At 32.2% G+C, this 22,475-nt stretch overlaps 2 protein-coding genes across 3 annotated transcripts; one reads left to right on the plus strand and one right to left on the minus strand.

Annotated features, from left to right (window-relative positions):
- The first annotated feature begins 2,709 nt into the window (after positions 1-2,709).
- On the plus strand, positions 2,710-5,505 carry LOC101493075 (AP2-like ethylene-responsive transcription factor At2g41710). 2 transcript variants are annotated; one of them, XM_073370673.1, is made up of 8 exons: positions 2,710-3,091; positions 3,315-3,391; positions 3,783-3,791; positions 3,887-3,975; positions 4,058-4,131; positions 4,234-4,284; positions 4,383-4,459; positions 4,773-5,505. In XM_073370673.1, the coding sequence occupies exons 1-8, from the start codon at positions 2,847-2,849 to the stop codon at positions 5,366-5,368; spliced, it is 1,218 nt and encodes a 405-aa protein (XP_073226774.1). In that variant the 5' UTR covers positions 2,710-2,846; the 3' UTR covers positions 5,369-5,505. The 2 variants fall into 2 exon arrangements, with proteins under 2 accessions (XP_073226774.1, XP_073226775.1); XM_073370674.1 differs by lacking the exon at positions 3,783-3,791.
- A 543-nt stretch (positions 5,506-6,048) lies between these two features.
- LOC101493401 (uncharacterized) lies at positions 6,049-8,330 on the minus strand. Its single transcript, XM_004514718.4, has 2 exons — positions 6,595-8,330; positions 6,049-6,443 (listed from the first exon to the last, which is right to left on the minus strand). The coding sequence occupies exons 1-2, from the start codon at positions 8,240-8,242 to the stop codon at positions 6,406-6,408; spliced, it is 1,686 nt and encodes a 561-aa protein (XP_004514775.1). The 5' UTR covers positions 8,243-8,330; the 3' UTR covers positions 6,049-6,405.
- Positions 8,331-22,475: the final 14,145 nt, after the last annotated feature.

Raw genomic sequence — 22,475 nt, forward strand, 5'->3', positions numbered from 1 at the left:
TCAAACAACAGAGTACTAATCATTCAGACCCTTCAAAAATCGTATAACATTATTCCTATCACGACATTCTTTGAATATTGAGAGAAGTGTACAAGAACACTTGACAACACAAATGACGAACAAAAATATGAAAATGAAAACAAGAAGATAATAAAATATGGAGGAACTAAAAGGTGAGAAAATTAAATTAAATAGACAAAAAAATATGAAATAATTTAGAAATGAAAAAGAAAGGCGCCATAATCTAACATTAATTCTAGTGGCTTCATTAACTTTTTTTTACTAATTATCTTGTCGAGTTTTAATTAGAAAGTAGTTACAAAACAATCATAGAAAAGTCAAAATACATTTTTTTGAGCAACCTCTTTTTGTTTGTGCATATATATTTTATTTAGTTATTATTCTAACAAACCCGTAAAACAAATATAACACCAAAAATTTGTGGTAAACTTCCAGCTCATTTTTACCATGATAGAAGTTCAACTTGGTCTTGATTCTAAAATATAAATGGTAGATAATTTCTTAAGCTTCTCAACTATTCAAAAGTGACTTCAATCGAACATATAGAGCTTCAGATATAATCAAAACAAGACAAATAAGTCATCATCTACGAAAATGACATTTTCAACCAAAATTAATGTAGTTCTGTTTATTTTATTATAAAATCAATTATTCTTATAAGGAGATATTATCTTAGGATCTCATCAAATACGAGGAAAAACATCTCTAATTCTTGTCAAAGCTTCTTTAATTTTTTGAAATAAGTAGTGATCATTGAAATGAAAGGAGTAAATTTCATCTTCTAGATGAGAGATATGAAATACATTTTCTTGATGGTATCTATCTTTTAGTTCTTTCCAAATTTCATTAGTTGAATCCATCCATATGATGCTTTGGGAAGTTTATGGATATAAGTAATTCTCAATCCATGACATGACCATAGTGTTGCAATGATCCTAAGCGAGTGAAAGGCGATCCTCATCATTGGGACGAGTTAGAGTTTCGGAAATGAAATCGACTTTGTTCTTTAATTGGGATTATCATTGGGATTCAAGAAATATAGATCAAACTTATCTTCTTGATAGCTTCCATTGGGGATTGAAGAAAAAGAAGGTGGAGGCTATCCGGGAACGCCATCGGAAGAAGAAATGTAAGGCTTGGGATCAAACTCCATGAGAAAGTATTAGAAAAAAATATATAATAATGAAAGAAAGGATTTCATTGAAGATAATAGAGTATAACTGAATGATTCGATGATAAAATATTAGAATGGTGAGTAGGTCAACTAATTTGAGCTAAGAGTTAAAGTAACGGTGGATCCGAATTCAAATATGAGAAAAGAAAAAAAATACTAACTTGACATCTAATTACCAATAGTCTCAAATATCACATTTCATCACAATAAAGTTTATTTCATATATAAAATTGAAGTGTAAATTTTTCCGAACCTCAATATAGTTAGAAAATGTAAATATACCAACATTTATCTACTCATCCCACAAAAAATTATTTATCTACTCACTGTGAAAAAAAAATATTTATATACATTTAATTTATAAAGGAATTTATTTGCCTCCTCTAATCGTATAAGCAGAGAACATACTATTTTTTTTACAGACGAAATAATAAACATCACTTAAAAACTTATACAAACAATAAGATTCAATTTAACAATATCGATTTTTATCAATTGAACTGTGTGATATAAGCACCTTAGTTACTTATTTATTCCTTAGGAATTCCAGCTCTTTTATTATTTAGCATCGCGGAGGGAAAAAAAAAATCTTAATATTATGAGGCAACTATTCTTTATGGACGACATGTACGAGGCATTCACTTAACAACGTTCGTTATTGACACGTTATATTTTGCACTTATACCACAGACGACAGAATCGCTTGTATGTGATTATCCCCAAAAACAAAACCAAAAAAATTGTTAAATGGACATTTTGGACTCATTCTCCAGAACATGCCAAACCCTTTGGTCTCATTTTCTAAATGTTTTGATTCGCAAATAAATATGTCATCAAAAAAGTATAAAATAAATCTTATATACTAAAACTAAAATAAACATGTGAAATAACACAACTTATATTTAAGGAATCAAACCAAAGAAATAGAGTATTATATCATAGAAATCAAAATAAAATGTTAAATTATCATTATAAAATTGACGTATAAATGACGCATGTCTACTTTTATAAATTGTTTTTAACCTTTATCTCTCTTTTAAACGTGAGATTTTAATGTTTCCAATAATAGATTAACTAAATCACTTTTTTGTTGATTCCTAATAAGGTGCAAACGATAGACAAATAATGGTTAATTTTTCATGTGAGTTATTTCTCACATGATTTCAATAGAACCTTAACCATTTAGGGGTTACATTGTAAAATTCTCAGCAGTCATATTTTTATCTAACTTCTGTAATTCTATAATGCATGGAAGTGACCAAATTCCAAATACAATAAACTTTTGTAGACTTCGGTTTTATCAAAAGCAATGTTCTGGATAGTTCTCAGCAAAACTTGTTTTACATTAAACTGGATAATTGTGTTTATACATCAACAATAATAATAATTAATAAGCTATTTGCTGCAAACTCTTGGTTTTTTATGATGCTGGCAAAACTAAACTTGTTTTATGGTAATGTTATCATCGACATTTCTGTCTTTTTTCCCAAATGAAGTTAAAACAACAAAAGAACAACATAAGCATGAAACAAGTTTTTTCTAGCTTATATAAGTAAAGTAACAGCATGAACCATATACATATATATTTTTTCTGAGTAAATTGCAGTGTTTGTTTATTAGCTTTGGCTGCTAAGAAAAAAGAAAAGTGATAATGGAGCTTGCTCTTGTGAAATCTGAACTAAGTCCAAGAAGTAATAGATTGCTTGTGCTGGATGCTGATTCTATTCAAACAACAAAAAGTGTCAAAAGGCGGCGAAGAGATTCGTCTATTGCGGTGTTAGGGGGGATTGAACAAGGTAATTTAACAGAAGAACAGCAGCCACTAAGTGGTAATGTATCAACTGCAGCAACCACTGTGAAGAGAAGCTCAAGGTTTAGGGGTGTTAGCAGGCATGTGTTTTTGAAAAAAATTTATGATAATGATTGTTTTCTAAAAAAATTGGATCCTTTACTGTTGATTTTATAGTGGAGCACACTATAGATTGTTAGATTAAGAGAGAATTATCTCTTATTCCAACAAACTATAATCAGTTGCACCATAACATTAGCCGTAGAGGATCCAGGTTCGTAGTTTTCTTATTTGAAGCTAATTATGTGTCGTTGTGTGAAACAGACATAGATGGACGGGAAGGTATGAAGCTCATTTATGGGATAAAGGGACATGGAATCCTACTCAAAAGAAAAAAGGAAAGCAAGGTAGATTTAGAATACATAGTTTACTTCACTTTCATTGGCTAAAAATGAATTTAAAGAGTTTAATTACTACAATTTACTTAATTTATTGTTTCTCTATATCATAAGTTTCCTTTTCAAACACATTATAATGTGACAAATTGATCAAATATAAGTAGACATAATCTATCTATTCTTTGAAAAGTCTTTCATTTAATGGTACTTGACATAATTTTACGCCTGTAATTCTTGTCATTTCATGCTCTTGCACAAGATCTTTACTACTACTTTATCAATAATTTTAGTTTTTTAGTTTTTTAGTTTTTTAGTTTTGTTTTTATTTGCTAACACCCTTTTCATTGCATTGTGATTCTGTTTGTGAATGTGGATTTGCTGCTTTGTTGATATGGAGCAGTATATTTGGGTAAGTACCTCAACTGTTTGACTCCAACAGCATATTCTCTTAATAACATGACAAAGTAGAAATTTACTTTCTGGGTTTCCCTGTTGATTTTTTAGGAGCTTATAATGATGAAGAAGCTGCTGCTAGAGCTTATGATTTAGCTGCCCTGAAGTATTGGGGAACATCAACTTTTACAAATTTCCCTGTATGTTATTCTTTTGTACTAGAATTGCAGATGTTTTATTTTGTAATTGATATCCATACCTCACACTATCATGTTTTTATAGGTATCTGATTATGATAAAGAAATTGAAATAATGATAACTATGACCAAAGAAGAGTATCTTGCTTCTTTAAGAAGGTAAATTTAATTATATTTTTTCTAAAAAAACTATCACCAAGATTTTTTTATATATTTTGCAAGCTCTTTATCCTTTTTCTTTTTATTTTTTTATTTTTATAGGAGGAGCAGTGGTTTTTCTAGAGGTGTATCAAAATATAGAGGAGTAGCAAGGTGAAATATGTTCGATCTTGTGCAATCAAACTCAGACTTTTATAACAAAAACAAAATATACATAATGCTAAGATTTTAAGTAAGAAAACTTACTGCAGGCACCATCACAATGGAAGATGGGAAGCAAGGATTGGGAGAGTGTTCGGCAACAAGTACCTCTACCTTGGGACTTACGGTGAGTTTTCCACACCCTTAACTTAGTCTCATCATATCTTTTGAAAAACACTAAGACAACAAGTTCAAATTTGATGCACTCAAAACACCATGCAGTCACTACAGTCAATATATATTGGGCGTTGATGAAGATCAGATAATTCATATTCTAAGTTGGTATTTTAAATTGGATTTGGTGAAATTAGAATATGAGGTTTCTGATCTTTATCTAACAGCTTATATAGTGACTGCGTCAATTTCAACTGCATTAATTCAGGGTCCTCAGATAACAGATATATGTGATCAACTGATCGATATCTTCTTCGTCTATAAAGGTACACAAGAAGAAGCGGCTCGCGCATACGATATTGCAGCAATTGAATACAGAGGAATAAATGCCGTGACAAACTTTGACTTGAGCACCTACATCAGATGGTTAAGGCCGGGAGCACATTCTACTACTTCACAAGAGCATCAAAAGCCAAGCACAGACCCTCAACCATTTGCAGCCTCTAATTCTATCCAAACAAGAGCAAACATTGAAATATCCAACTCCAACATTAATCCATTCCATGCAAGTGAAGTTGAAAATACAAAAAAGCAAGACTTTTGCAAGTCTATGACCCCATTAAGTCCTTGCAATAAGCCATCATCACCAACAGCATTAGGACTTCTCCTAAAATCCTCAGTGTTTAGAGAACTAATGCAGAGAAATCTTAATTCTTCTAATGAAGATGACGAAGAAGTTGAATTGAAATACCCCCAAGAGGGGATTGGAGGGTTTTTTGATATTGACAACAGCAACACTTACTTGTGCTCTTCTAATATCAATAGATTGCCCAACTTGGAGTCATCAGAAGAGAGGTCATTGCCTATGTATCATGGAACTGTGCAATCCTTATGGAATGGTGCTTCCAACATATCTAACTGATTATTTCTGTTATGTTTTTTCATTTTTCCTTTTTACTTTGCTGTTGAGAAACATAGTTAAGAACTTTGACAGAAAATCTCTACTTTCTTGGCATACTAGTCATGAATGTCAAATAATTTTTAAGTTGTGTTAAGATATGTATGCTGGCATTACAACCTTCTCTGCTCATACATACAAAAATGTTAAGTAGACATAACTTTTTGCATATGTAGTCTTTAATATTGATGAATATCACAATACCCTTTTCTTAAACACTTCATTTAATGAAACTTCAAATAGTGGTTACATCTAGTATCAAATTCATCAAAATAGTGATCACATCATTGAAAACAGATGTAAAATGTTTTCTAACTAATAATAATGCATAAAAATGATATCTAAAATTTAGATAAATTTAATATGTTGTTTGTGCAAATAAAAATTATATTACTACTATCTAATCTTGTGTTTAGAGTTTAGACAATGGTAAAATCTTAAGTCATAAGATGTAAGATCAAATAAATTAATAGTTCCATACCTTAAATGGAGGAGGATTATAGCATACCAGTTTTCCTATAACTACTAATAATTTAAATAAATTTCCAAACAAGTGGGAACCTGAGAAACAATCATAGGGTTCAATTAAATAGACTTGGCTTAGCGTTGAGTTCATGAAACTTCTTTGGGCAAGATGTTTGAAGTCAACAGGAATTGGCCCTTCCCTTAGGGCTCAGATAATCAGATTACTTTAGAATTTTTTAGAACAATCATTCCACAAGGTCAGAATCCTACAAAAACCACACTGACTAATACCCTTCACCAAACATTTTATCAAATTGATCCCTCCCCAAAACATAACATGAGCACTTTAACATTGCAACAGGCTTAGTTTGAGACAAGATTTAGGCAACGTAGGACAGTAGATACCCACAAACACAAATTCACAAACTAAGAAAACAGTTACCAAATATCAAGGTTATCAATAGCATACAACCAAAAACCCACTATGTGAAATAGTGGATAGCATTGTTGGAAAATAGCAGATTCATCAAACTCCACTATGCTATGGCGTTGCAATCGTCGCTATTTGACAACACTGCCAAATACAAAACAACAGGGCAGGGTTAGAAGAGTAATATCACAACAATAGCTACAAGTTACAACATTATGAGATACTGAAACCTAGTTCTTAGCACTGAGCCTGGAGCTGGTCCTTCGGCCAACTGTAGTCTTGTACCTCTTTTTACCTTTTCCAACTGGCTGAGCTTCTTCGACGCCAATCACATCCTCTTCATTTCCATTTCCATCATGCTTGGAATCATTTGTATTGATATCCACAGAGGACCTCTTCTTTTTGTTTCGCATGACAGATACATTTGGAGTAGTTTTTGTTTTAGTGTTGGCTTTGGTAGGTGATTGTGGAGGTGGAGGTGAAGAAGGACTCCAATCATACTCCACATCACTCATTTCTTTGTCACTACCCTCTTTTTCCTCTGAATCCTCATCATCACCACCCTGCACAAACGAATTGAGTCCTGGTTCTCCCGTGTCTTGATTTTTTCCCTTTTCATGCATAGGATCTGTCATGAAAGGTTGTAGGATTTCATCTGGAAACTTAGGGGGGTTCATAACTTTCTTCTCAAAATTCAACTCAAACATTTTCCTTTCGTAATTAAAGACCTCCTTGAAAAAGCCCCAAAATTCCTTAGTTTGTTGCATATGCTGAAATATCACACTTCTAACAAAAGCTTCATCACCTCCAACAAATTGTTCCTTCTCAGTTCCAACAAACCGTTCCTCCTCAGTTCCAACAAACCGTTCCTCCTCAGTTCCAACAAAGTGTTCCTCCTCAGTTCCAACAAATCCCTCTCTTTTACTATCCATATCTTCATCTTCGAAAAATCTTTCTAAATCACATAAGCCTATAGCTTCTCGATTAATCACAACCTCATCATCATCCTCTACACGCACCCCATTTCTAACACACAAATCACTAATAAGCGAAGGAAACAACAATCTTTCCTTCTTCTTTTTCTTAAAAGCACAAGCAATAATCTCATCATATATAATCTTCCCTACATTGATACTAAACCCTTCCACAACACAATAAAGCAACAACAATCTATCCTTATCAACACTTTGAAAATTTGAATTTGGCAAAAGCTTAGTGCAAATTAATCGGTACCAAACCTTAGGAATAGCCTTAAGTGCTAAAAATGGAATCTTCCAAACGTTTTTACCCTTTTCTGTTTTCCAATTAGTACCTCTTACAGTTAGGGTTTTCATAATAGAATTAAGCTTCTCATCAGACACAGTATTCTTCAAACATTGATACTCGTCTACTACATCATTATCATTACATTTTAGATCCTTGATGAGGTTAAAGTGAAAATTTAGGGTTTTTGGTGTGAAACAAACACGAACACCTCTTACTAATACAAAATTTTGTTTTCTTTCTAGAATGCAAGAGTAGAATTCTCGAACTATGGATGCGTAGGGGTTACCAGAGTGGTTGACGAAAGTTTTCCAGTTGTGTTTGTCGATTGTTGATGCTAATTTGATTGGAAGACCGTATAATGGCTCGTTGTTGTTGAGAGAGAACCCTAATTCTAGGTGAAAGTTTCTGTGTTTGATTAGGTTATCGTGCTTGTTTTGGGTTTGTTTGTTTATGAATTTAGGGAAGGTGAATCCTTCTGGAGGCATGTTGTACTTGTCTACACCGTATTTGAGCCGCATGGTTTGGTTGAGAGTAGAGGGAGTTGGAAGGGTGATGGTGGTGGTTGCGGAATGAGGAAGAAATGGGAGGAGATGAAGAATCAAGAAAGTAAAGTGATTTGAATGAAGGAAGATGGGGGGATTAAATGGTTTTGGCGGGTCAATAATGATCATGACCATTCATGAAGGGGAAATGTAGAGGGGCAAAGTAACGTGGCAAATGCGGAATAATTTATCCTCCCAAGGATTCTTGTTTCCCGCCAAAGATAGATAGTGATGATTTGGGAATCGGTTAAACTACTATTTTAACTCATCATTCAACAAGGGGTTCTCCTACCAAAATGACATTAAATTTTAAAAAAATAAAAAATATAAATATTTAAAGGAAAAGTGACAACACCATATAATTTACAGGGACCAATTTAATAGAAAGCGTTATTTTTTGGGATCATTGTGATGTTATTAGTAATTTTTACAATCTAGATTATCCATTCAAATTTTACAATACTTAAATCATTTCAACTTGGTGGATATAGGTTTGAACGTTTCCTTGTAGATTTTTAATATCGTCTTTATTTTGTATGTATCATATATAAGCTTCTAATAATCATATTTTATGTTAGAACAAGATGCTATTACATATGAATAAAGCAAATGTATAGTTTGACTCAACAAGATTGGTTGTCATGAGACTCCAACGGTTATCTCCATCAAAATCCCATTTTCTCGTGGTATGTTGTCTAGACATCTTATAGTCTTTCGGTTTACTATGTCGATTTCACTACAGTAGTATTTGTATGCGTGTTCATTAATTGAGTAACTTGTATTGACACAAGAAAAAAGATGTCAAATTTTGTAGGAAAGAAAATAATTGGAAATTACATTAATTAATAAGTAAGAATGATATTATTACCCATAGAAATAACTTTTTTCTCCAATGTGTTATCCTTAAATTCCTTCGCGAAATTTTGTAAAATATGTCAGATGTAGAACACATGCTTTTGACGGAGTATTTAGTCACCCATTATATGGATCATTTTAAGCACTTTTAATGGATTCATGCCTATCTAAAATCAAGTTAAGAACAACCTTTGCTTGATTTTAGATAGGATTAAAAGTGCTTATAATAATCTAAATAATTGGTGGCAAAATCTTCCATCAAAGCATATGTTTTGCATCTGGCATATTTTATAAAGCAAGTCAAGAACCAATGATAAGGTAAGGAATGACAATGATAAAACAAGTCAAGAACCTTCAGTAAGAAATGGATGGAAATATAAATCATCACATCCAACCACTCTGATAATTAGAAATTCAAATGATCCTTTAAAGACAAGATATGCTCTTAAGGACACTTCTATGTTTGGCTTACTCATTAAACTAGAACAAAACTTTATGGATGAAGCTCTTTCAAACGAAAGGTAGATTTTGGCAATGCAAGAAGAATTAAATGAATTCAAAGAAATGACGTTTGGGATCTTGTACCCAAACCAGAGGATAAGAAACCCATTGGAACTAATGGGTGTTTACGAATAAACTAAATGAAAAATGAGAAGTGGATAGAAATAAAGTCAGACTAGTAGCACAAGGTTATAGTCATTAAGAAGGTATAGATTACACCGAGACATTTGCTCCAATGGCAGATTATAGGCTATTCAAATCTTATTATCTTTTGTTGCATTTATCAATATCATCTTGTATCAAATGGACGTAAAAAGTGCATTTTTAAATGGATATATCAATGAGGAAGTCTATGTCAAATAACCTCCAGGATTTGAAAATGATGAGTTTCCATACTATGTTTTTAAACTTAAGAAATCATTATATGGTATGAAACAAGCACCAAGGGTTGGTACGACAGACTGAGTACTTTTTTTACTTGAAAATAATTTTGAAAGAGGAAAAATGGACACTATTTAATTCAGAATAACATATAAAAATGATATTCTCATTATTCAAATATATGTAGTTGATATAATATTCAGTTCAACTAATGGCATGTTGTGTCAAGAATTTGCTAAGATGATGCAAAATGAATTTCAAATAAGTATGATGGGAGAACTCAAGTTTTTTTTGGGAATTTAGATCCAACATAATCAAGATGGTGTACTGATCCATCAAACCAAGTACATCAAAGAACTTCTCAAAAAGTTCAAAATGGATGGATGCAAACCCATGGGTACTCAATTGCACCCAACCTGCACTCTTGACAAAGATGATTCAAGAACACAGGTTGATCAAAAAGCATTTAGAGAAATGATATGATCACTCTTATACTTAACTACTTCAAGACAAGACAATCTATTTAGTGTTTTCCTTTGTACCCGATTTCAGTCAGATCCAAGAGAATCCTACTTAACAATAGTTAAAAGAATATTCAAATACTTGAAAGACAGTACCAACTTAGGATGGTTCTATAAGAAATCATCAAAATACAAGTTAGTTGGATATTGTGATGTTGATTATGCATGAGACAAAATTGAAAGGAAAAACACTAGTGGAAACTATACTTTTCTTGACAACAATCTGATACCATGGTCCAACAAGAGGCAAGGTACAATTACTTTGTCAACAACAGAAGCATAATATATATATATATATATATATATATATATATATAAGCATATATATATATATATATGTTGCTAGTTGTAGTACTCAGCTCTTATGGATGAAACATCAATTAGAGGATTACAATACTTATGTCATTTGTTTGACCAAAAATCCAATTTTATATTCTAGAGCTAAACATTTTGAAATCAAACATCATTTCATCAAAGATTTTGTTTCATAATGGAATTCTAGACATAAAATTTATCGACAATGATCATCGATAGACTGATATCTTTACAAAACTTGTTGTTGAAGACATATTCAACTTTATTAAAAAAGAATATAAATCTTGTTTACATTAATGAAGGATGTTCTTATTTCTATATGACTTGCCTCTGATATATTAAACTTTGCATTTTCTACATGTTTTTTAATATGTCATATTTTGAGTTTTATACTCTTTTTTGTCTAATGACAAAGTGTGAGAAAAGAAAATAGTACGTGAGAACAATTTTAAAAATCAAGGAAAAAATACTATGTGAAAATTTTCCATCATATGCTCTAATTAACTATTTTAAATAGGGCAGAAAATACTTTTGAATAAATCAAAATATGTTTTGAGTTAGGGGGAGCATCTGATTAATTTATGCTTTATTTTTTATGATTAACTTGTTCACAAAAATGATATTTTGAAGATTGTTGGAACCAATATGATTTTGAAGAACAATTCCTTACTTGTTTAGTTGATAATAGAATGTATTTTTTGGAAACAATTTAATGTAGTAATGTTTTAAAAGTGTGCAGAAGAATAGAACAAACAGGTACATTCCATACTCAAAATTTGATCAGAGGAAACAACACAATAAGAGGAAACACATTGTGTGCAATGATTAGAGGAAGCAACATGATGAGAGGAAACGCGTCCAGTTGTGCATGCACTCTGCTGACTGTAAGTTAAGTCTAAAACACTCAGTCTAATAAACTCACTCTAACTATTATATGCAACATGTTCTAATAAGTTGCCTCTACCTCTGAAAGTAATTCAACAAAAGCAGAATATTGACTTTGTCCATTAATATTTAAAAGAGTGTGGTCTAAATTCATTTTATTTTTCAGGTTTATAATATTGAATGTTATTGCTTATAAATGAATTTTACCATAAAAGGATTCTCAAATAGATATTGATATAATATATATATATATATATATATTACATTTAATAGTTGTAATTGTCATAATATACTCAATCGATTTAGATAAAAATAATTATAGGATTTATTACTAGTTTTTTTTTTTTTTGTAAGAATTCACAATTTTTTGAATATAAAAATAAATTTTTTGAATTTTTATAGTTAATGAATGTGGATAATTTGCTAACATATTAGTAGTTGTAATAGTCATAATATATTCAATGATTGTAGATACATATGTTTATTGGATTTATCAATGATGGTGGATAATATGCTTTTTTTATGGGATAATATGCTACCTATGCTAATAAATTAAGAAGAAGAACACCATTGTTTTCTATATTTCTTGCAACTTTCTATCTCTTTGTTAATTTTGTTCCCCCTCTTTAATTTTCTCATCATCTTACCCTCTCATTCCACTTTCATTCTTTATGTTGAAAGTGGTTACGTGATCCTTGAGTTGTGGAGGTCTAAGATCGATAATATCAAAATGGTCTCCACGAAGGTAAGTGTCCAACAATTAATGCAGAGTTTAATCTATGATTTCTTGACACCAAGTTCGCTAAAAATGAATATTTGAAAAGAAGTCATCTTTGTAAACTTTGATATGATAGAAAGATACTTATTTTACACTACAATATGTCTCTCTAACCATTTAGAATCCAAAATATCATGTATATACGGAATGACAGATTCTAAGATGTACTAATTTCCTAAAGTGTCATTGGTTGACAAAGATATTAACGATGAAATATATTTGATGTCATTTAATTTAAGACATAAGATGTTTTAAGTATATCTTTTTTCTTTTTCAAATTAAATGATACCAAATATATTTTAGAGTAAATTATCATGTTGTTCTTTTACTCTTTAAATCACTTTCAAACACGTTTTTGATTTTATTAATATTTTAAAATAATTCAAATCTTTATCAAACGTTTTTTTAATTGAATTCTTCTGTTAACACTACGCCAAAAATGACATTTAATAGCGTTCCTTTTACAGCGCTTGCTAAATACAAGCGTTGTTGTAAGTATATTTTAAAAATAACGGAGCCTTTTACAGCGTTTTTGGACAAGCGCTGTTGTAGGGTCATATAGCGTTTGCGCATAATGTTATAAGGCTTTTACAACGCTTTTCGCAAAAGCCCTGTAAATTGAAGCGTTTTCGCGTATTATTTTACAGCGTTTCTTTCACAAGCGCTGTAAAATACATGCGCTTTCAATCAATTTAACTACATATTACAGCGCTTTTTGTACAAGCGTTGTAAAATACATGCGCTTTCAAATATTTGAACTACCTATTACAGCGCTTTTTTTACAAGCGCTGTAAAATACATGCGCTTTCAATCAGTTTAACTACCTATTACAGCGCTTTTTGTACAAGCGCTGTAAAATACAGGTGCTTTCAAATAAATATAATTTACTTTTAAAACAAATTTACGAACCCTCATCACCTCTACTATGGGAACCCTCATATCCTCTACGTACTGTGCAGTCATCTATGTTGTCTCTGGTATATTTTAATTTGTTTTTGTCAAAAAATCTTTAGTTTTTTAATAATTGAAAACTAAAAATTGTTATATATATATTAAATCTCTTTTTTTTGAAATTTGTTGACCTGTTCTGTTTTGAAATCTTTTCTGTTTTGAAATTGTTATTAGATATGTTGATATTGGTTTCTTTTTGAAACTTGTTGATATGTTTTGAAAGCTTATTATTTTTGTAACTGCATTTATATAGGTCGTATAATATGGATAGGAAATGGATGTCTGCCAATCGATTGTCAAAAGAGTATGAAAATGGAGTGAAAGAGTTTGTTGAGTTTGCAGTGAAGAATGCAAAAGATCCAAATAGAGTCGTTTGTCCTTGTTTAAAATGTTGTTTTGGAAAACGTGTTAGAGAAGATGAATTAGAAGGACATCTAGTATGTAATGGAATTGATCAAAGCTACACATGTTGGATAAGACATGGTGAGAAAAAAAAAAGGAAACATTAATTTTGAGAATAGTTCGACATATGCTTCAACTGACTTCGATACAGATACATATGAGCCGGACCGAGTTGATGAGATCGCAAAAGCAGTTGAAGAAGATCTTCGAGATTGTCCTAAAAATTTTGAAAGTTTGTTGAGTGATGCAGAGAAAAAATTATATAATGGTTGTACTAAATTCACAAGACTGTCGGCGATATTAAAGTTGAACAACTTAAAAGCGAGTAATGGATGGTCTCATAAAAGCTTTACAGAATTATTAACACTCATAAAAGATATGTTGCCAGATGATAATGAACTTCCCAGTCGAACCTACGAGGCTAAACGGATTTTGTGTTCTATTGGCATGAGTTATGAAAGGATTCATGTGTGTCCTAACGATTGCATTTTATTTCGAAATGAATATGAACTACTTAAGGCGTGTTCGAAATGCAATGTCTCTCGATATAAGAAGAAAGAATCTACTCCAGCAAAAGTCGTGTGGTATTTTCCTATAATATCAAGATTTAGGCGCATGTATCGCAGTGTAGAAGATTCAAAACACTTGACATGACATGCAGATGAAAAAATTAGAGATGGAATGTTTCGACACCCTGCAGATTCCCCCACAATGGGCAAAAATTGATCACGAGTATCCTGAATTTGGGATAGAGTCAAGAAATCTAAGACTTGCACTTTCTACTGATGGAATGAATCCACATGGTCTTCAAAGCATCTCACATAGCACGTGGCCTGTGATTTTGGTAATATATAACCTACCTCCATGGTTATGTATGAAGCGTAAGTTTATGATGTTGTCTCTGTTAATTTCTGGACCCAAACAACCGGGGAATGATATCGACGTATACTTGACTCCTCTAATCGAAGATTTAAAAAGTATGTGGGAGACAGGTGTGGAAGTTTATGATGGGTATAAGAAAGAATGTTTCAATTTGAGGGCTATGTTGTTCGGCACAATTAATGATTTTCCAGCATATGGTAATTTATCAGGATATAGCATTAAAGGTCAGTGTGCATGTCCTATATGTGAAGAGAGTACAAATTGGATGCGGTTGAAACATTGTAAGAAGAATGTGTTTCTTGGACATCGTAGATTTTTACCTTATAGTCATCAGTATCGTGGGTGGAGAAATGCATTCAATGGAAAATCAGAGGAAGGTAAAGCTCCTTTAGCACCGACTGGATATCAAATACTTGAAAAAGTACAAGGTTTGACCAATAAATTTGGCAAACCTTTTGCGGGAGAGCTGGTGAAAACTGGGTGGAAGAAAAAGTCAATTTTCTTTGAATTGCCATATTGGAAGTCATTGTATGTAAGACATTTCCTCGATGTGATGCATATTGAAAAAAATGTATTTGAAAGTGTTATTGGTACGTTACTCAATGTTCCAGGAAAGTCTAAAGATGGCGTCAATGCAAGATTGGACTTGGTCGATATGGGAATAAGAAATGAACTGGCTCCAGTAAAGAAAGGAAATCGCACATATCTACCTCCAGCCGCTCATACTCTATCTAGAAAGGAAAAAATTGTTTTATGTAAATTTCTACACGAAGTTAAAGTTCCAGAAGGATACTCTTCGAACATTAAAAATTTGGTTTGTATGAAAGACCTCAAGTTAAAAGGTTTGAAGACCCATGATTGTCATATTATAATGGAGCATTTGCTACCAATAGGTATACGTTCCATTTTACCTGAAAAAGTTCGACTAGCCTTAACTAGATTATGTTTCTTCTTCAGGGAAATTTGTAGTAAAGTGATCGACCCTCAGAAATTACCGACATTGCAGAGGGAAATTGTTGTTACTTTGTGTGAGCTTGAAATGTATTTTCCACCCTCATTTTTTGATATAATGGTTCACCTTACTGTTCATCTGGTTAAGGAGACACAACTTTGTGGGCCAGCTTATCTGAGATGAATGTATCCGATATATGAAAATATTAAAAGTGTACATAAAAAGTAGAAGTCAACTAGATGGTTGTATTGCTGAACGGTACATTGTTGAAAAGGCTGCTGAATTTTGTACTGAATATATGTCCAATGTTGAATCCATAGGGCTTCCCATGTCTCGTCATTCGGGAAGAATATCAGGAGAAGGGATAATTGGAAGGAGACTACTGACTATATCAAGGACAGAATGGGAGCAGGCACAATTGTATGTTCTGCACAATGATGATGAGGTTCAACCGTATGTTACAATACACATTGATCAGTTATCTCGTTTGAACATGAATAGGAATCAAAATTGGATAACTCGAGAGCACAATCGAAGTTTTGTAACATGGTTAAAAAATCACATAATGTCAAAATTTGATATAGACCCCGGATCAATTTCAAATAGATTGAGGTGGCTAGCAAATGGTCCGAGCTTACATGTCTTTTCTTACACTGGTTATGTTATTAACGGCTACACATTTTATACCAAAGAACAAGATGATCAGACCACTATGCAAAATAGTGGAGTCACTCTCGTAGCTGAAGCGATGCATGTCTCAAGTGCAAAAGACAAAAACCCAATATATGCAAATCTATCATATTTTGGGGTTATCGAGCGCATATGGGAGTTAGACTACACAATGTTTCGTGTTCCCATATTTGGTTGCAAGTGGGTCGATAATAATAATGGCGTTCGGATTGATGAGTCAGGATTCTTGCTTGTCGATTTTAATAGGGTGGGATACAAAGACGAGCCTTTTATTTTAGCGTCGCAAGCTCAACAAGTGTTTTATGTCACTGATCCTTCTAATGATAAATGGTCTGTTGTCCTATCGACCAATAAAATAAGTGATGATAACAATAATGATGAAGATGTTGGTAATGATCTTTTATTTGCAACATCACAACAACCACATGAAATTGATTCAACTGATGATGGTTTATATCTTAGAGATGATCATGATGAGGGAATTTGGATTAATCCATCGTTTCGTATTGTAAATGGACAAACAAATGTGAATGTCACCAGGAAAAGAAGAAGGGCATCTTAATGTATATATATGTTTAATTGTTTTATATAAGCTATGCATGTAATCTGAACTGTGTTATTGTAAATATGCATGTAATCTGAATTGAGTGTTTTATACTAAGTTCTGATTAATTTATTTTCTGATTAATTTATTTTCTGCTTATATTTAGCTTGATTTGAGTGTTTTATACCAAGTTCATGTAACAATGAGTGTTTTATATTTAGCTTGATTTACATGAACTGAACTGAATATAAATTAGTAATTTACATGAACTGAACTGAACTGAATAGAGAGATTCTCTTTTGCTCAGTGCATATATATATATAGATTCTTCAGAATACTCATTTCTAATAATTCATCATCTCCTAAAGTATTGTGATAAAGACAATGATAACAATATTTTTAATCCAATAAACAATGATAAAAATGTTTTTAATGTCATCCCAACCCAAATAAACCAAACACAAAAATAAAATAAAGAGACATTTTAGAAAGACAATGAGGTTGTAAAAGGCCTCATTGTTTTATTACAGCGCTTCTCTTCCTCTTCACCAAACTCTTCTCATTTTATGCATCTTCTTCACAAACATCAAAGCTTACTCTCTCACAATTCAATCTCCACCTCAACACCCTTTTTCTCTCTTTACATTCCCTTTCCTTCTTAAAGCGTGTGCTAATTCGTCGATAAGTCGTTCGAAACTTGGACTTCAGGTTCATTGCCATGTTGCGAAAAATGGGTTTGAGTCTGATGTTTTTGTTAACAATGTGTTTTTGGGGATTCCCATGATGCGTACAAGGTGTTTGAATAAAATCATGTTAGATAAGGTCCTGTTAGGTGTCTGATGAATGTTATTTTCAAAGCCTTTTACAGCGTTTTTTCAAATAAGCGCTGTAAAATGTCTCTTTATTTTATTTTATTTTTGTGTTTGGTTTATTTGGGTTGGGATGACATTAAAAACATTGTTATCATTGTTTATTGGATTAAAAACAACGCTTATTTAAAAAAGTGTTGTAACAGGCTTTAAAAAAAACATTCATATACCATAATAAAACAAGGAGGTCTTTTACAGCGCTTTTACAAATAAGCGATGTAAAAGAGCCTTTTAAAATTATCATAATGAGACCCTTTACAGCGCTTATTTGAAAAAGCGCTGTAAAAGGCTTTAAAAAACATTCATATAACATAATAACACACGGAGGTCTTTTACAGCGCTTATTTGACAAAAGCGCTGTAAAAGGCGTAAAAGGCATTCAAATAACATAATAACACACGGAGGTCTTTTACAGCGCTTATTTGTCAAAAGCGCTGTAAAAGAGCCTTTTAAGAATTTAACTAAAGAAGCCTTTTAGAGCGCTTTACAAAAAAAGCGCTGTAAAAAGGCTTATAAAAAGCGCTGTAAAAGTGTTACGTATATATAACAGTTACCTCTTCAGTTTCCTCTTCATTACGTAACCTTCATCTCAACCTTCATTTCTTCTCTTCTTTTGCAAACCCTATCATCCCGTCCTTTACGAACCTTATTTCCACGATCATCTCCTTCATTTCGAACCTTATTTCCATCCAAGATCATCTCTCCCATTTCACACAATATATTTTCATTGAAATACGTAACCCTCATTACGTATTTCTTCAATACCGTATTTCTGTGAACCATATTTCTGTGAACTTTCTGCGTTCCCTCTTTTCTTCACATTTCATCTTTCTTCGAACCATTATTCAGGTATTGATGTTATTAATTTTTTGTAATCATTAAAATGCATGTTGAGCTTGTTTAAGATATACTGATACATGTTGAGCTTGTTTATAATAATGCATGATGCATGTTGAGCTTGTTGATGTTATACTAAACTGCATGTTGAACTTGTTGTAGTTAAATGGATACAAACAAAGATTTAGAATGTCAAAATGAAGAAGTTGGCACCTCTAAGACTTATGAAAATGAAGTCAAACATGGTGCAACTATCTTGTAAAAAGTCATTAAAGCAAGGAGTAATGACATCAAGTTTGAGGTTATACTATATTATACTCTGTTTGTTGTGTATTTTTTATCTTTTTTTAATAGCATGTACTTACTATATGAGTTTATTAGGTTGGCTGGAATGAGAGTGGTCAGCTAATTGGCCCCAACAGCTCAATGTTTGTTAGTTACATTTGGGTTGTTGTTCGACAAAACATCCCAATTACGATTGACGATTGAAGAGATAAGGCGTTGAAGGGTGCCAAAGATATAATATGGAATGACATTAAAGTAAGTTTTTTGATCCACTCTTTTGTCATTTATAATTTTTTTCATTGAAATACTTTACTTATAATTTTGTTCATTGCAGACTACTTTTGTTCTTGATGAGGAACGAAAGAGATATGTTTTGAGAGTTGCAGGGAAAATCCATCGGGGATTTAGATCACATCTCTCTAATTTCTATCTAAAAGATAGAGAAGGAAACACAAATGCTGAAGCTCCAAAAATATATAAACATTATATATCAAATGAGGAATGACCCAAGCCGATCAACCCTTGGGTCGTCATAGATTATGGAAGGAAGCGCGTGTTAATAAAGACGGAGTTGTTGATAATGAAAATGTCAAAAAAGTAGTAGAACTTTGTGTAAGTAACATTATCACTTTAATATCACTTGAACACTTTTTAATATTGTATTTTAAAAATGCTATTGAACTTATCTTTTTAATCCTACATGTATTTTAGGAGATTATCGAACAAAGTTCTGAAACTCAAGAGGGCAACAAGGATACTTGCAGGGACATTCTGGGTAAAGTGTTTAATGTCCCTGAGTATTCCGGTCGGGTTAGGGGGAAAGGATTTGGCGTAACTCCCAAAATGTATTTTTCTCAAGAGAAGCGCCAAAAACCTTCCAACGAGGAAGTATTAGAGAAGCTCAAAATTCTTACAGAGCAAGTGGCACTTTTGGTGAATACGAACAAAGACAAGCAACTCTCGGATCACTCCAACATGAAATACAAATGGAGAGTGAAACCGCAAGTTGCAACGTCGGTCTCAAAAGTATTCCCGAGGTAATTAATTACTTACTTGATTATGTAATTACTTATGTATTAAACAAACTTATATATTAATCGTACTTATGTTTTAACTATTTGATTTAGGGTGTCACTACATGCGTGCTATACTTGTCCTCGCCTACTCATTGGAAGGTGGGAAAAGGCAAATTGTATAATACTTCAGGAGAAGTATTGCACAATACTCTGATCCCTGCGGGCCATGTCAAAGTATCACCTGTTGTTGCTTTCGAACCAACTACACTGTTGTCGATACCGGACAACGATGGAGATATGCGGTTATTGGGCAAAGCTATTGGTAGTTACGTGGCATGGCCCACCCACCTTGTTGCCCTCGAAAAAAAGATTCCTAGAAACAAATCAGTTACATCTCTCGAAAAGGTTTGTCACATTTATTCCCTAAGGTTTGTCATTTTTTTAGATTCAATAAACTAACATTTAACCTCATTTTTGTAGATCCAGTTACATAAACCACCCGTACAGCCAAAAAGAGTCAGCAAACCTCCAACATTGGAGGGTAATAGGGCTGCCAAACTACAAAGGCTGGAGGGTAATAAAGCTGCCAAAATTGCAGCAAGAAAACTGGATCGGGGAAAATCGGTCGCTGCTGCCCATGTTCCTAAAATAAGTCAGCCACGCCTTGCTAAACACGGGGCGTGTCTTGACATCCAAGTAAAACAGAACATGGACAGCAACGACGATTCCGGCATCATACCGATGAATAAAGCTATATTTGGAGATGAGTATGATGAATTTCTCGAAAAGGAGCACATATACGAACTTCTCAACCATAAGGAGCTTAGTGCTACTGTCATGTGCTTGTACATAAGGTAAAAAATACTTTTAATTGCATTTATTGGTAATTAATTAAATGTATTGGTAATTAATCTAGTTTAAAATTTTCATTGGAGGTTTTTGTATGAGAAGGTCGTATGCACGAGGAAATTGTCAAATAAATACTCATTCTTGTCTCCGCATAAGCTGTCGATGTGCAAACTCGATCTAGTAAATGTAAAGAAATACATTGTAGATATGTTATTAGGAAATAAAGAAAATGATAAATTGTTCTTCGCACCATATAATTCAGAGTAGGTAACTATATATTATTTATTTATATCTTTTTTAATTGATATGATTTTAATTTATTAGTTGTGTATAAAAAAAATTGATTAACCAAATTTTTGTTGTTGTAGGGCACATTGGGTTTTATTTGCAATCAATGCGGTCTCTAAAGTTATATACTATTTAGATCACTTGCATGGCAATTACAACAATCACTCCGAAATAAAAACTATGTTTGACACGTAAGTAATATTCATTTATTTCTTATATATATATATATAATGTGTTTGTTCATGCTATAATAATCACATTTATTCATTCAGTAGTGCCTTACAAGTTTTTCGAGCTCAAAGAGGTGCTACAGTGTCGAAGCAAAAGTCTAATAACATCACATGGATCCCAATAAAGGTTTGAAATATATGCCTTTAAATTTTCATTTACAAATATATGCCTTTACGATTAATGCACAAATATTTTATTGACTTATATGTTTTTATTTTACAGTGCCCTCGTCAAACAAACAACATCGACTGTGGGTTCTACGTATTGAGATTCATGAAGGAGATTGTTAACAAGAATAAAACTATTATCCCATAAACGGTACGATATTTTCATTATATGATTTTCATATATAATTACATTATCTATATATTTGATACTAACTTAATATAATATGTTCAATTTTTATATTGCAGTACTTTGACAATTCCAGTCCATCATATTCTGATGAAGATCTAATGGAATTAAAGGAAGAATGGTGTCAGTATGTGCTTGAAATGAAAATTATTTGATTTTCTGGGAAATAGCATGTTGTTGGGCAAGGGATCTAAATATTATATGGTAGCTTGTGCATATTATGTATATTCTGTTAGTTATTATATGTATATGATCATAGGACACAATATATGAACATGCATATGAATATGTAGTTAATTAGGTTCAATGTATATGTAGTTAATTAGGTTGTAAATTAGGTTATATATATGTATCTGAATGTAGTTAATTATGTTGTAAATTACAGAGTTACATATATGTTGATTAAGTTACAGAGTTCTGTTTTTTGTCTACTGATTGTGTGAATGCTTATGGTATTTGAATATATTTTGTTGTTGTGTGAACTGATTCTGGATCAAAATAATTTTAGATAAAAAGATAAAAGACTGTGCTTTCTAAAAAAAAGCCATAAAAAGCTAAAAAGCGCTTTTACTGCGCTTTCAAAAATTTAATTTACAATATTAAAAAAAAAAAAAACACACACACACACACATTTTACAGCGCTTTTTTGAAAAAGCGCTGTAAAATTTATATGTTGGGTGTACATTTTACAGCGCTTTTTCTAAAAAGCGTTGTAAAATGCATACCCATAATTCATATATTTGGTGTGCATTTTACAGTGCTTTTTCAAATAAGCGCTGTAAAATGCCCATAATTCATATATTTGGTGTGCATTTTACAGCGCTTATTCGCAAAATAATTCATATATTTGGTGTGCATTTTATAGCGCTTTTTCGAAAAAGCGCTGTAAAATGTGCACCCAATATATTTATTATGGGTATGCATTTTACAGGGCTTTTTCAAATAAGCGCTGTAAAATGTCCATAATTCATATATTTGGTGT

The sequence above is a fragment of the Cicer arietinum genome, chromosome 7 (genome assembly GCF_000331145.2).
Source record: "Cicer arietinum cultivar CDC Frontier isolate Library 1 chromosome 7, Cicar.CDCFrontier_v2.0, whole genome shotgun sequence".
Classification (NCBI taxonomy): Eukaryota; Viridiplantae; Streptophyta; class Magnoliopsida; order Fabales; family Fabaceae; genus Cicer; species Cicer arietinum.

Excerpts from the sequence above, each read along its gene's own strand:
- LOC101493075 (XM_073370673.1), top strand. The coding sequence starts at position 2,847 with ATGGAGCTTGCTCTTGTGAAATCTGAACTAAGTCCAAGAAGTAATAGA. Across the intron at positions 3,092-3,314 it reads AGGGGTGTTAGCAGGCATGT|ATGGACGGGAAGGTATGAAG; the intron begins GTTTTTGAAAAA and ends AAACAGACATAG. Across the intron at positions 4,460-4,772 it reads CCTCTACCTTGGGACTTACG|GTACACAAGAAGAAGCGGCT; the intron begins GTGAGTTTTCCA and ends TCGTCTATAAAG.
- LOC101493401 (XM_004514718.4), bottom strand. The coding sequence starts at position 8,242 with ATGGTCATGATCATTATTGACCCGCCAAAACCATTTAATCCCCCCATC. Across the intron at positions 6,444-6,594 it reads AGCTCAGCCAGTTGGAAAAG|TGTTGTCAAATAGCGACGAT; the intron begins GTAAAAAGAGGT and ends TGTATTTGGCAG.